The sequence below is a fragment of the Cynocephalus volans genome, chromosome 12, assembly GCF_027409185.1.
Source record: "Cynocephalus volans isolate mCynVol1 chromosome 12, mCynVol1.pri, whole genome shotgun sequence".
NCBI classification, from domain to species: domain Eukaryota; kingdom Metazoa; phylum Chordata; class Mammalia; order Dermoptera; family Cynocephalidae; genus Cynocephalus; species Cynocephalus volans.
Window position 1 is genome coordinate 22,011,716 of NC_084471.1, and position 16,252 is coordinate 22,027,967.

Sequence of the window (16,252 nt, forward strand, 5' to 3'; positions counted from 1 at the left end):
TGATGATGTTTTCTTTATACGTGTATTTCTGTTTCTTTCATTTATGGAAAAACTTTTTGCTGTTAACCCTTAAATTCATCTGAAATTTAAAGTTATTTTCAAAGGGTATCTGAATTATGTACAGAAACACATGTGTAGTATATCTGTGAAATGACTTTGCTAGGATCCCAAAGGCTCTCCTGGAAAAATCAACGCATCTATTTGGATTCGATTAGAGTACATGTTATAAAACTTTGCATTTAGATTCAGGGTAAATGGAATTTTTAAAACAGACCTTCAGGTAATTCCTATCTATCTAGACATATGTATTCCATTAAATATCTAGTTTCACATGCTCTGGATTGTTTCCCTAATGATATTTTATAATCCCACAAGCTTTTATAAAAGATAACTATAGTTACTTAATACAGAAGATTCTTTGGACAAACTTGTCATGAAAATATTTGCTGTAGTCTGTAGACTCAGTTCAGGTAGTGATTTAAATAAGAGCACAATGATTTATTTATTTTTAAAATTGTATTATTTAGGCTTTTAAAAATGTGTATTATCTATGTAAGGTATAGAGAAGAATAAAATAGATCCCTGTGTACCTGCTACCTAGCTTAAGAAATGGAACATTGGCAATGCTTTTGAAGCCCCCTGGCTAGCCTTTCCTTACTGCCTTACCATCTCATCCCCAAGAAGTAAACATGTCTGAAATTTTGTGTTGTTTATTTCTTGCTTTTCTTTATAAGTGTTACTGTACGTGTAGGTATTCCAAGTCACAATGCTGTTTTTCACTTTATAACAGTAATACTCTTATAGTTTTTCTATTCTTTGTTGCTATTGCTTAACATAGTTGTTAGATTCTTCCATGTCAAAGTTTATTTTTACTGCTGGTATTTTATAATATGAATATACCACAATTTATTTATCCGTTCCTGCACTGTTGGATATTTGGGTTACCTTTAGATTTTTACTATTGAAAGCATTGCCAGTATGCATTTTCTTACCATGTTTTCTGTTTGTGTTTTTGTACCCCTCCTTTCATTTTTTTCCTCCCTGATAGTTCAGAAGCTTTATATGCTATTGCTCTTTTTATTAATGGTTGCCAAAGGCATTCGAACATGCATACTTAATTAGACAAAGTCAAAATTAATATCTTTACCTTCTTCACGAGGAAGATAGACCTTTAACATTTGAACTATTATTACCCCTCCAGACTTACTGTTGTCCATCATTTTAGTTCTCTCTCATTTTTCTTTTTGTTTTAACCCAAAAATTAAATATTGTTTTATGTGGCTAATATTTATTTACATTTACTCACCTGTTTGCCTTTGGTTTTTTTACTCACCATTCCTTATTTCTGAGACCTTCCTTCTAGGATCATTTTTCTTCATCCAAAAGCACATCATTTACTACAGGAATTGGCAGACTTTCTTTAAAGGACCGGATAGTAAATATTTTAGGCTTTGCCAAGCACTTAAGGTCTCCATTGTATATTATTCTTTGTTTTTTGTTTGTTTTGTTTTTTACAACTCCTTAAAATTGTAAAAAATTGGACCATACAAAACCGGGCTATAGGCCAGCTTTGGCCCACAAGCCATAGGCTTGAAAATAATTTTTTTAGTGAATTTTTTTAGTGAAAATTTATTGATTCTAACTCTTGGTTTTTGTTTTTCTGAAAGTATGTTTGACCCATCCTCATTCTAGAAAATCAGTTTTATTATGTCTACAATTCCACGGGTATTTTCTCTCAGCATTTTGAAAATATTATTCCACTGTCTTCCTGCCTTTGTTGTTTCTGGTGAGAAGTTGGTTTTTGATCTAATTATTACTCTTTTATAGGAAATCTCTTTTATAGAAGACTTGTCTTTTCTTTCTAGCTGCAGTTGCTAAGATCAATCTGTGTGTGTGTGTGTGTGTGTGTGTGTGTGTGTGTGTGTGTGTGTGTGTGTGTGTGTGTGTGTGTGTGTGTGTGTGTGTGTGTTTTCTGAAGTTCCACTACATTGTCTCTAGCTATAGATTTCTTCTTATTTAAGCTGCCTGGGATTTATTGTTCTTTCCAACTATAGCTTGTTTTGCTTTGTTTTGTTTTGTTCTGTTTGGCGGCTGGCCAGTGCCAGGATCTGAACTGTAACACTGAGCTCTAACCAACTGAGCTAACCAGCCAGCCCAGTATGACTATTGATGCATGTTGTCAAGTATGGAGAGTCCTTTACCATTATCTCTTCAAATACTTCTTGTCCTTTTCCCTCTATTCCTCCTTCTACAACCCAGTCACATACAGGGTGGAACTTTTCACTGAATCCTCTGTCTTTTAACCTCTCTTTTTGTCTGTGTTTGTCTACATTCTGAGTTAATTTTTGAAGTCTATCTTCCAGCTACATGTAAAGATTGATTTTTTTAAAATTTCAATTATGGTATATTTAAAAGTTTTATTTAGTTCTTTTTTATTATTAACTTTTATTTGTAATAGACAAATAATTGTATATACTTATTTGGCACAGTGTGATGTTTCTGGTTTATAAGTACAGTGTGGAATGGTTAAATCAAGCTAGTTAACATATCTGTCAACCTCACTTTTTGTAGTGAGAGATTTGAAATTCACTTTCTTAGGAATTTCAAAATATAAATACATCATTACTAACTATAGTCACTATACTGTGCAATAAATCTCAAAAATTTATTCCCCCTAACTTAAACTTTATACCCTTTGATCAACATCTCCCCATTCCCTGTGCCCCACCCGCACCCCATTCTACTCTACTTCTGTGAGTTTGATTTTATTAGATTCCACATATAAGCAAGATTATGTACTATTTGTACTATTTCTGTGCCTTGCCTATTTCACTTGGCATAATATATTCCAGTTTCATCCATGTTGTCACAAATGATTAGATTTCCTTCTTTATTAAGGCAGAATAATATGCCATTGATGGACACTTAGGTTGGTGTCATATCTTGGCTATTGTGAATAATGCTGCAGTGAACATGGGAGTGTAGATATCTCTTCTACATACTGATTTCAATTCCTTTGGATATATATCCAGTAGGGATTGCTGAATCATGTGGTAATTGTATTTTTAGTTTTTTGAGGAACCTCCATACTGTTTCCTTAATAGCTCTACTAATTTACATTTCCACCAACAGTGTACAGTGTTCCCTTTTCTCCACATCCTTGTTATATTTCATTTTTTTGATAGTAGCCATTCTAAAAGGTGTGAGGTGATAACTCATTATTCTAATTTGCATTTCCCTGATGATTAGTGATGTTGAGCATTTTTTCATTTACCTCTTGGCCATTTGTATTTCTTCTGAAAAATGTCTGTTTAGATCCTTTGCCCATTTTTTAATTAGGTTGTTTGTTTTCCTACTGTTGAGTTGTTTGATTTCCTTATATGTTTTGCATATTAGCTCATTATCAGATATATGACTTGCAAATATTTTCTCCCACTTTGTGGTTTGTCTCTTCACTCTGTTAATGTTTTCTTTGCTCTGCAGAAGCTTTTTAGTTTTGAGGCAGTCCCATTTGTTTATTTTCGCTTTTGTTGTCTATGCTTTGGGGTCCTTATTCCAAGAAATCATTGCCCAGACTAATGTCTTGGAGCTTTTTCCCTGCTTTTTTGTAGTGGATTTACAGTTTCAGGCCATACATTTAAGTCTTTCATTTGTTTTGAGTGGATTTTTATATAAGGGTGTAATTTCATTCTTCCACGTATAGATATCCAGTTTTCCCAGCACCATGCATTGAACAGACTGTCCTTTCCCCATTGTGTGTTCTTGGCACTTTTATCAAAAATCAGTTGTTCATAAATGTATGTGTTTATTTCTGGACTCTTTATCCTGTTCCATTGGTCTATATGTCTATTTTTATGCCTATACCGTGTTGTTATAGATTATAAATCTGCCTGACCATTTCTGGTAATCTCTTGTTGCTTACTGATTTTTATTTACCTCTTTTATTTCCCTAAACATACATCTTTCTTGCATCTGATAATTTTTATAAGATATCTTTGCAGGTTTTATTCTGCAGTTTTGTTGTTTTTGTTCATATGTTTTTGTTTTCATATCTGAGAATGCATGTATATAAGATCATATTTGATTGAACTATATCTTTGGGAACTTTTTGAGACATGGGTAGAAGTAGTTTATCCAGAGAGAATTTGCCTTTGTTTCTGTCAAGTACTTGGGGCCACTACCAACATATAACAACTTTGAAATAAGTTCTTTGTTATTTTCTGGACCACATTGTTAATGTGAATTCTCTCCCCATACTCATGCTAGAGCCAGCTAATCGTTGAGATTTCTCACAAGTTCCTTTTTCTTTTTCTTGGCCTTCACCTGTGGTAGGTACTTTGCACAGCAGTGTTTTCTTTTTTAGTTTTTTTCTATTTCTCCCCTTAAGGGCACTGGATCTATGCAAAGATTTCTGATCTGGCATCCTCCCTTGTACAGACCCTAAGTTTTGTCTCCTGTCCTTTGCAAAACTGAAGCTTTAAGTCACTAGATGTGGGCAAGTGCACTTATAACACCAGCATAACTTACTACTCAGTTCCTTCTCTGGATTTGAATTTTTGCATTATTGTTGTAGTGGGAGAGCTTTTCAGATTTATGTCCATATTGCCAGAGATAGATGGCTTGACATTTAAAAATTTTTTTTTTCCTCACCTTCCCATGAGAATAAGCTGAAATCATTTTGGCAAGACAGAACCAGGTAAATGAGCTGACTTTATTAAGCATTTATACCCAGAATCAAATACCTAAGACTAAGGTAACCATATTATTATTTACATATTCACTATTCATAGACTATAATATTATAGGTGAATTATTTGTAATATATATAAATAGTGTCATTACTACATGAAAATCATTAACACTCATTGTAATGACTTTGAGACATCATAAGGTCCCATAGTATCTTCTATATAATCAGAACTTTAAGTTCATTGTATTTTTTTATATTTTCTGTTGATAATCCATGTATGGTAATTTATGTACCTAGAATATTCTGATTCTTAGAGCATTCTATTTTCATTGAATTTGTAATGAAATGTGTTTACTATTAAGAGTAAAATGTCTCCTAAAATAAAGTATAACATGTTTACCGTTTGTTGTTAGCTGCCTTCGAGAGGTATTTTGTGAGACTTAAACAGTTTTGAATTTTTTTTTAATTCAGTGAACTATTTAAATCTCAAATTTCCGGCTAATATGCATGGCCTTCTGAAAAATTCAATGAAATATAGGGTATTACATAGTTTGTTCTCATACTTATTAGAACATTTACTCTGTATGCTTAGGAGGAAGAGGCAGACATTGAAGGAATTCGGTATAAAACACTGCGAACATTTCACCATGGAGTCAGGGTCGATGGCATAGCTTGGAGCCCAGAGACTAGACTTGATTCATTGCCTCCAGTAATCAAGTAAGTTTTAAAGTATCAAATGCAATAGTTATTAATGTCCTTTGGTTGTTTTTAGTGATCTGAAGAATTACCATATGATCCAGCAGTCCCATTTCTTAGTACCAAAAGAATTGAAATCAGTATCTGGAAGAGATATTTGCACTGCCATGTTCACAGTAGCCAGGAGGTAGAAGCAAGCTAAATGAACATCAACCGGTGAATAGATAAAGTGTTGCAGTGTTACTGTGAAGTCACAAGGAGAGGCAGGAAACACCAAGGAACAGAGTTCATTGATGCCGGCAGCAGCTCAGTGGACTCTAGTTGCAAAGGCTGAGCCCCAAACATAGCGGGGCTGTTATTTTTATATCATAGCATTTCCAGGTTTTTGCAACAGGGCAAGAGGGGTGATCTTATGATCTTATGTGGTTATGACTCTGTCTCAGGATGAAAAATTACAGCAAGGGAGAAGCAGAAGGGAAAATACTGTTATAGCAGTCCGGTGGCAACCGCAGTGTGAGACAAGGCAGGGGTGCAGCTGCATCTGGGTGTGTATGATATCTGGGCAGGGGTCTTGGTTACAGCATAGTGTAGCCCAGCATGGGTGCCTAACGGCCACAGCCAGGCAGAACACGGCCAGGTAAGGACGAGTGCCTCAAAAGAAAGTAATGGTGTATACATGTGATGGAATAATATTCAGCCTTAAAAAAAGAAGGAAATCCTATTATATGCTGCAACATGGATAATCCTTGAGGATGTCATGCTAAATGAAATAAGCTAGTCACAAAAAGACAATTACTGCTTTATTCTACTTATGAGTTATCTGAAATAATAAAACTTATAAAATAGAAATTAGAATAGCAGTTTCCAGGGACTGGGAGGAGGGTAGACAGAGGAGTAGTTCAGTGGATATAGTGTTTTTCAGTTTTGCAAGATTAAAAAGTTCTAAAACTCTGTTGCACAACAATGTGCATATAGTTAACACTACTCTATGTTCTACTTACAAATGGTTAAGATGGTAAATTTTCTTATGTGTTTTTGACCACAATAAAAAAAAAAGTTAATATGTGGCAATCACAAAACAAACTAAAGATATAAAAAAGAGAAATTAAAGAAATCCTGAATATATGAATATATATATTTTTTTAAATCTCTCTAAAAAATTGCTTTCATTAAAATTTGGCTCATATTTGTAAAGTATGTAATGAAATTATTAAAATTAACAACTGCAAATCTGTGTCTAAATTGCCCAGGAAATGTAGATATTTCCTAAGACTGATTGACTGATTCTCTCTCTCTCTCTCTCTCTCTCTCGCTCTCTCTCGCTCTCTCTCGCTCTCTCTCTCTTTCACCCTCTTCCCCCGCCTCACCACACACACAAACAAAGATATGTACTTCCCCACTTTAAAACATCATAGTCCCAATTATAGGAGGAATAAAAACTACTTTTTTTCATTACTACTTTTAATTTCACCTCTGAGAAAACCTTGGACAGAAAGGGAATTTCCCTGTTGGCTTTGATCTGTTTCCTCTCATGGTTCTTGACAGATCACTGGAAAGGGATGTCGTAGCAGAGACCTACCAGCACATCAGAGTCTATAGATTAATAGCCTTGCTTTACCGAGATCCTTAAATTTATTACTTGAGAAAAAATGGTTAACTTTAGTTGAGAACTAAAGAAGAGATTTAGATCCATGTGACACTTTTCTTGCCAAAGAAGTACTGGAAATAAACTTTGGTTTTCAATATATAAATATGTCTATTTCTTCCTCAGTCATTATTTAGCATGCTGAGAATCTAGAAATTTTAGGTTTTAATCACCTTTAAGGTGAACTAGTTAAAAAATAGTTGTTTGCTACTTGGATTTTTAAAAATGTAATGTCCTTTAATGAACTACTGAAAAACATGTCTTGAATGTTTAGAGTCAGCACAAGTAATACTCTAGCTTTTAGCATGTATACCAGCTTTTACAGACATAAATGAGATGAAATACGATACTCTTTTTATCTGGAGGAATAGAAAAAGTAAGAAGGGTTATGGATAACTGAACAAGATAAAGACTAAGGTAGATGTATAACAACATCTTTAATACCTCATGTTGTCCTGGCTAAAATGAAGACACTTTTTTAAATCTATCACTTTATGCTTTTAAGAAAACATTTAATATTAAATTAACGTGCTGATTTAGTATAAAATTCTACACTTCTATTATTGAAGAGACAAGTCCAGAATATACTAACATTTTGTGTATTCTCAAAATATTTAATATGCCTCTTACTTTCAGTAATGACTATATAATATTTTTTGCAGAAGAGCCACAACATTCTCCTTTTCTCCTCCAATAAAAGTATGATTACGAGTTATGATAAAAGCTTTGGTGACTTGGAGGGAGGGACAGAGACCAGGGGGGCACTTTCACTTACAGAAACTAAAAATGGGCTTGTTTTTGTTTTTTGCTTCCAGATTTTGTACTTCAGCTGCTGATATGAAAATTAGATTATTTACTTCAGATCTTCAAGATAAAAATGAATATAAGGTATGTTGACAAGTATAATTCATAAATCTTTAGATTTTATATTAAAACATGTATTTATTACTTTTTGCCTTTTTTATTTGTATTTATTACAATTTCAAATGACTTTTTGTGGTCAAATTTAAGAAATGTTATTTAGGGTATCATTTACCCTATTGTAGGCTATAGTAACTAGGTTTTTAGTAGTGACTGCAGATTATAAATCTGATATCACTTATTAAATTAAAATACCAGGAACAGCAAATAGGAGAATCAGAAATTCACAGTTGAATGTACTAAGAGTATAATAGTCATGAGCACACATGGAGTAAGAGTTGAGGAAACAAATGATCAGTACAGCATAACACAGGCAGGATTGCAAAGTGATTAAGAGCACAGACACAGGAGCCAGACCCCCTGTATTTAAAGCCCAGCTTTATCACTTAGTAATGGTATGACCTTGGCCAAGTAACCTAATCTCTTTGTACTCATTTTGTTATCTGTAAAATGGGGATAATCATAAGCATCTACCTCATAGGATTATTAGCATTGACTGAGCTAATTCATAAAAAATACTAGAACAATGCTTGGTCCAGAGCAAGCCCTGTGTGTTTGTTCCTATTACTATAATAAATAGCCCTCAGGATGAGTTGAAATTGCATCATGTTTTCTTATAAAAATGATATTGCCTTCTTGACTTTCTAGTAAATCAAAAATATGAACAATGTTGTGAAACAAAGATAAACTAGAAACCTTTCCAGTCGTTTAGAAAATAGTGAAAATTATGCTCCAAGCTATAGACAGTGGGCTTAATGCACTGTACATATTGGTTAATTTAAGGCTGTACCATGAATAACCAAGTTTATAAATGGCACATAAAATTTTGACCTATTAAAAGTTAATATGCTAGTTATAAGAGACATTAAACATTTAATGTTAATTTAGTTTGTCTTGTAGACCATGACAGAAGTTTTGGAGAATGACTTGGAGGACCTGGATAAAATTAAAATTACACTGGAATCTTTGAGCCAGATCCTTTTTTCTTCATGTTACATTTCTACATATTAAGCTGTGCCATTTAGGACTGTTTGATTAACCTTAGATCTGAAGTCAAATTTGAGTTTTTGCAAGGGAGGGAGGGAGGAAGAACTACCTAACAAACACACATAGGCCTGTCATATTTAAATATTTTAATTTTATTAAAATTATATGTATTAAATTTGTGTTTACATATTTTATTTTATTAAAATGGTGTATATTAAATATGTATTTACATATATATGTAAATGAAATATGAATTAAAATGAAATTAAAATAATTAAATATCTGACAGGCTTATGTGTGTGTGTTAGGTAGTAGTGAGTGTGCATCAGGTATAAGGTGAAAAGCCCAAAGAGACCATATCTCAGTATCCCTAAGAAGTTTTCCTTGCTTTAATTTTTATTTAAGCTTTACGTAACAAATGAGAAAGAAAGTGATATGAGGACACGTACAGTAAAAAAGTGTGTGTTTTTGTAAGAAATGCATAGAAAAGAGAGACTAAGCTACTAATAGTGTGTTGAATGATCAGCTTCTTTCCAAGATAAACCTTCCAGAAAAGTGGGTGTATAAATCATGCTTTAAAAATAGATTACTTAAGAAATATTTATAGAAAAGAGAAGCATACAGTGAAAGCTTTTAAAACAGTGAAGTAAAAATATTAGATAGGAGTATTGTAGATTATTTTCCTGTTTCTTAATTTTTCCCTTTTTGTCAGGTTTTAGAGGGTCATTCAGATTTCATTAATGGTTTGGTGTTTGATCCCAAAGAAGGCCAAGAAATTGCAAGTGTGAGTGATGATCATACCTGCAGGTATGTTGCTTATGTTACAGCCACATCTTTGAATTTTCACTTTAATTTAATGAGAATTATATTCTTAAATTTAGAGGAAAAACTCTACAAAATGTTGTAGAAGTAGTAAAAGTACTAAAATTAAATACTTTATCTAAATTGTAGGTATGGCACAAACCTGAGTTTCAAAACCAGTGAGTTGAGTTAATGGAAACTTCCCTTACTGTTTCAAGTGTCTCTCTCCACCTCTTATTTTAGATTTGCACATTTTTGAAATTTAAATATATATTGGATCAAATTCTCTAATATTGAGCAAGATCAGTAGGATAACAAAAGGTAATTGCCATATTGTGAAGTTACATCACAGATCCTATATGATAAGTTAGTGTTTAATAATGAACTGTGAATCTTACTTGCTATGGAAGACTCATGGAAAATTTAGTGTTTTGACAAATTCAGAGGTCTCCGTATAAGGTTTTCTATAGATACAATACATTTCAGTATCATGTTCTCCCACCCCATTCCCTAGTTTAGAGTGGATGAGGTAGGTATAACATTTTAATAATGCCTCAAGCTAGCAAGTATCACAAGTAAAGAAAAAGATGAAAACCAAGAGTAGGAGGTAGAAATAAGCTGAGGAGTCAAGAGTGAAATCAGTGAATCGGTCATTTAGAGGGGTGTTAATTTCTGCATTTGCTTTAACAGTGTTGTGAGCAGGGGAAAAAAATGCTGCTCTGCTGTTTTGCATAGTTTCAATGTTTGATAAAGCTACATCAAAATCATTAGTATTAATACTTATATACATATAAAATATGTATCACTTCACATTGGATGTAAAGCTGCTAGCTACTTTTTAAAATTTTAATCTTCTTAATATAGCTCATCTTCTTAAAGTTATAGAGTCATACATTATTTTTTATGTACTGCCTGTTAAAATATTCATGTCAGGGACATGAATGATTTAGGTGACATTGAGATTCTAGGGCCCTAAGTATTACAAAACCAAGTTTCTGTAGAGACTTGAAGAGTAAATGGGACCATTTTTAAGATAAAAATTAGATCACTAGAAATAAATAATGGCATTTCACTTATCTAAAAGAGACTCCTCATCATAAGCATTTATTATAATGAAAACTGGAAAAGGGGAAAAGTGAGTGTCTTTCCAAGCCAAGCAATGCCTCTGAACAGTGGACATAGGATTTGTACTCAGTAGTCTATGATTTTTTTTTCTTGTAGTAGACTTTGGGATTTTCTTGTAGACTAGTAAAATTCTCCAGAAATTTTGGGAACTAACATAGGGTTGCTAGCTTTTTATATAGTCAAGGAATAAGAATTTGCAAAGTCTTTTGCTTTCTACTATTGTCATTATTTTATAGAAGAGAGGACATTATTGCTCTAAAAGTAGAAAGGGCTTGCCTTTAGAGTAAGTCCTTCAATTTAAATAAATTTAGCCTTTTGGAAAACTCACTACATTGCTCCTAAGTGTCACATTTTGCTAGATTGTGATCGATGGTATTATTGTTCAGCAAGTATTTACTCTCCTTTCTCCCTCCATGGAAGGAGGAGATTTTTCCATCCCGTCAGGCTTTAGCTTTGTGACTTGTTTAGGCCAGTGTAATGTTAGCAGGTGTGACAAGAGCAAAAGCTTTAAATGTTTACCTGGTTTGACTTGATCTGTGCTCTGTCATCTGCTATGAGGTAAGCGTGTCTTAGATAGCTACTAGTCCCAGAATGAGAAATACATGGGACAGATAGTACCCATCATTATGAAAGAGAGCTTTCCGTAGGCCCATTAGCAAGAAATGTATGCCTATTTTTGTAAGCCACTAAGATTTGGAGGTTGATTCACAACATCATTATAGCAGTAGCTGGGAGCTAAATTTAGAATTCATCAGCTTAGTTCACCAACCAAAAGTAAACAGCAACTCTGATTGGCTATTAAAGCTGAATCTCTTAGACCAAAAGCTAAGCAATATAGATAGGATTTTTAAAAAGAAAAACAGAAGATATCAGTAAAACAAGAATTTTAAACTAAGGAAGAATAGTGAGTCTCATATACTCTCACAGCAGGAAAGAAAAGAAGGAATTCTGAGGGACAGACTACAATAGATACACATTTTAGTACAATCGTCTTTATTAACTTGAAAGCTAGAAGGGCCAAGCTACAAATAATGACACCAGCTGAATGGGAACTATGCAATTTAGGCAGAGGAAAGAGCCATTTACATCCCAGGAATGACTCTTGTCACTATACTAAAGTAATGCCAACCACAGACTGGGTCTGCATGTTGGTGGTAAAGGTACATTAGTGAAATCTTTGTCTGATCCTAGTCAAAGCCTGTGTCATCTTAGGAGTAGTTTTATTGCAGGTGATATCCTACTTATAAAAAAAAACTGCTAGAGAATAACAAGATAGAAGGCCAATAAGGAAATAGAGAATTTGAACATTATAAAACAACTAGACTTAACAAATATACACAAAACACTCCAAACACTCCTAACATTGACACAATACACATTCTTCTCAAGTGCACATAGAACCTTCTGGAGAATAAAATATATGTTAGGCCTCAATACAAATCTCAATAAATTTTTAAAAATTGAAATCATACAAAGTATCCTCTTAGACCACAGCAGAATGAAAATAGAAATCAATGACAGAAAATGCTGGAAAATCTACAAATATGTGGAAATTAAATATTGCACTCTTAAACAACCAGTGGGTCAAAGAAGAAATCACAAGGGAAATTAGAAAATACTTTGTGATGAATAAGAACAAAACACAACATACAAAATTTATGGGATTCAGCAGAAGCAGTGCTCGAAGGGAAATCTGTTAACTATGAACACCTACATTAAAGAAGAAAAAAGTAACCTCAAATCAGTAGCCTAATTTTACACCCTAAGGAACTTAAAAAATAAAAAGAGCAAACTAAACCCAAAGCTGGCAGAAGGAAAGAAATAATAAATAAATATTAGAGAGGAGATAAACAAAATAGAGACAAGAAAACAGAAGAGAAAAATCAATAAAGCCAAAAGTTGCTTTGAAAAGATCAACAAAATTGACAAGACTTTAGCTAAACAGACCAAGAAAAAAAGAGAATCTTCAACTAGTAAAATCAGAAAAAGTGGGACATTACTACCAACCTTACAAAAATAAAAGGAATTCTAAGAGAATACTTGAATAGTTATACACCAACAAATTAGATAACCTAAATAAAATGGGCAGAAACACAAAAGCTGCCAAACTGACTCAAGAAGAAACAGAAAATCTGAATAGATCTGTAACAAGTAAAGATATTGAATCAGTAATCAAAAACTTCATAACAAAGAAAAACCCAGGACCAGATGCTTCACGGGTGAATTCCAACAAACATTTAAAGAATTAACACCAGTCTTTCTCAAACAATTCCAAAAAATAAAGAAAAGGGAACACTTTTTAACTCATTCTATGAGGCCAGTGTTACCCTGATACCAAAGCCAAACAAAGACATCACAAGAAAAAAAAAATGCAGACTGCTATATCCTTTACAAATATAGATGCCAAAATCCTGAACAACATCTAGGTAAAACTAGAAAATTTTTAGTAGAAAACATAAGGGGAAATCCTTATTATCTTGGATTTAGCAATGGTTTCTTATATATGACACCAAAAGCACAAATAAAAGAAAAAAAAAAGATAAATTGGACTTGGACTTCATTAAAATTAAATACTTTTGGACATCAAAGAACACTGTTAAGATAGTGAAAAGATGAAGAATGGGAGAAAATATTTGTAAATCATATATCTGATAAGAGTCTTATATCCAGGATATATGAAGAACTCATAATTCAACAAAAAGACAACCCAATTAAACAAAAGGCAAAGGACTTGAATAGACAATTCTGTAATGAAGATATATGTACAAATGACCAACAAGCACATGAAAAGATGCTGAATTCATTAGTCTTTAGGGAAATACAAATCAAAACCATAATGAGACACCACTTCACACTCACTAGGACAGCTGTAATCAAAAAAAAAGAAAGAAAGATAGGGCCAGCCAGTGGCTCACTTGGGAGAGTGTGGTGCAGATAACACCAATGCCACAGGTTCAGATTCCTATATAGGGATGGCTGTTTAGCTCCCTTCAGAGAGCGTGGTGCTGACAACACTAAGTCAAGATGACCTTACTGGTCATCTTTAAAAAAAAAAAAAAAGAAAGAAAGAAAGGAAAATAATGTTCATGAGAATGTGAAGGAAGAAATTGGAACCACCATACTTTGCTGGTAGAATGTAAAATGGTGCAGCCACTGTGGAAAACAGTTTGGCAGTTCCTCAAAAAGTTAAATATAGAGTTACCATGTGACCCAGCAATTCCACTTCTAAGTGCATACCCAAAAGAATTAGAAACGTGTTTAAACGAGTGCCGCGCTCCCAGCGCAGCACTCTCCCAAGTGCGCCACAGGCTCGGCCCTATTTTCCACAAACTTTTTGAAGTACCCTAGTTTGTAATAAAAGAGACTATATCAAAGGAGCAGTCCTACAATATGGATTCTTATTCTACTTGTAAAGAGTAGAAAGAATATTTCTGTCTGACCCATTGCCTATTTTACAAAATAATTTTTTAAATAAATTTAGTATTTTGATCTGTGCATATTTGCTGATGTCCGACTTTGACATTTCCAGGAGAAACAATATTATTATCAGCTAGAAGATTTGTGGCCTTAGGAAAACCATTTTAAAACATCTATCTCTTGAATATGTTCATGAAATTTACGTATTTTATTGAAAATTGTTAAATTCTGAATCAAGTAGAATAAAGATTCATATTGGGAATCAAGGTGCTACTCATAATGTGAAATATTATTATAGAAGGTGATAGATTAAATTTTATCTACAGTTCCGTCTACTTTTAGCATTCTGTAATCTATGCAAGTTTAAAGAAAATTGAGTTCTCATGTAAGTCAATAGTCCCAATACTGCCTTTCTTAACAAATGTTTATAATGCCTACTATACATTCTTAAATAAAACTCAGAAAATAAGCCTCTCATAATACATAATTAAAAAAAATTATTGGAGCACCTTAATTGTATTATACATTTCTATAAAAGGAAAGCAAATTATTATTGTATAACAGTGCAGTGTGTACATGCTCAGATGCAACCACATCTCTATACAAAGAATAATATTGGATATCAGAAAAATAAGATAACAGGAAAATGTGAGGCAGAGGAAAGATTGCCAAGTTGCACAGTTCCACGGTATATAGTTTGCATAGAGTACAATGTAAATAGTGCCATCTGGAGTTCTACAGTGTCATAGCCCTGAACAGATCTACAGTTTTAGAGTAAAAGCTGACATTAGTAATAATAGAACAAAAATATTTTAAGAGAAAGAGGAAATAATGTTAATCAAAATACAGATATGGTAAGACAAATTATAGGATATAAAGTTGGAATAATAAAGAAGGATAATATTCTTACAAATCAGCCAGTTGCTATATGTACAAGCATGAAAATAATTCACTTTTATGCCATGTAATGTTGACAAATTTTGCAGAAAACGTATCTCCTCTCTTGAAATATCCCAACCTTTTGATGAGCCTCTAAAGTTTACTCTGTCATTCAAAAGTCATGTAGAATGATTGGCATTGCTTGCTCTCTTCTGTCAAATGCCTACAGCACCCCAATTATTAAATCAATCAAAATACCCCCTAACTCTGGTTTCTCTTCAGATCGTATAAATCTTTCGCCTTTTACAAAATGCCCCCTAATGAGAATCATCAATTTAAATTATAATTATGTTACCAGGAACTATTCTGAGCATTTTATATGAATTAACTCATTTAATCCTGAAAACCTTATACAGTAGGTTTTCTTATTGTTCCCATTTTGCAGATTAGTAACACTTAAGTACTAAAGTACACTGGCTCTTAAGTACTAAAGTATACTGTTAATCCTTTAAGGTTCTTTAAGAAATTTTAATCTTTTTAAGTTATTGAAAAAGCAGGTGTTCACATTATCTGTCTGTTCTAATCAAAATCAAGCATTGTATAAGGCTTAATAAAATTGATAGGATTGTACTTAGAGTCATCTCTGTTAGAAGTGTTAACGTCTTCTGCTGGTGAAGAATTTATAGTTTTTTAAAGATACTTTTGCCAGAACAACCTAGTTCCCACTTTCGAAATGAAGACATCATATTTCTTCTTCATAGCCCATTAGTTCAGTTATTCAGATAAGGAAGAAGAGTAAATGCACAGACTGCCCCAGAGAGTTCCATGGTATCAGGGATACCTAACTAACAGAGGGTTCAAATGCTACTGAGAAACAGACTTTTCTATAGAGAATAAAGAAAGTTACTCTGGAGTAGACTGCTTTGGCCTTACACTAACAAGGTATTTTGCAGGGTCAGCCATGCTTTACTAAGAGGTCTTAGGTGACTTAGAGGTCATCACAGGACTTAGAAGAATGCCGTTGTGGTAGGTATTCAGTGAGTGAGTGGATGAAGGGAGAAAACAAATATATATCCGTCACTGCATCTTTA

The 16,252-nt window shown here is 33.3% G+C and overlaps 1 protein-coding gene across 6 annotated transcripts in view; it reads left to right on the forward strand.

Moving 5' to 3' along the window:
* NUP37 (nucleoporin 37) overlaps window positions 1-16,252 on the forward strand; it is a 39,865-nt gene that overhangs the window by 5,814 nt on the left and 17,799 nt on the right. For all 6 annotated transcript variants that reach the window (XM_063075704.1, XM_063075705.1, XM_063075707.1 and 3 more), the window contains 3 exons: window positions 5,283-5,407; window positions 7,847-7,919; window positions 9,652-9,746. In XM_063075704.1, the coding sequence (XP_062931774.1) occupies window positions 5,283-5,407; window positions 7,847-7,919; window positions 9,652-9,746 (293 nt within the window). The remainder of the gene's footprint in view (window positions 1-5,282; window positions 5,408-7,846; window positions 7,920-9,651; window positions 9,747-16,252) is intronic.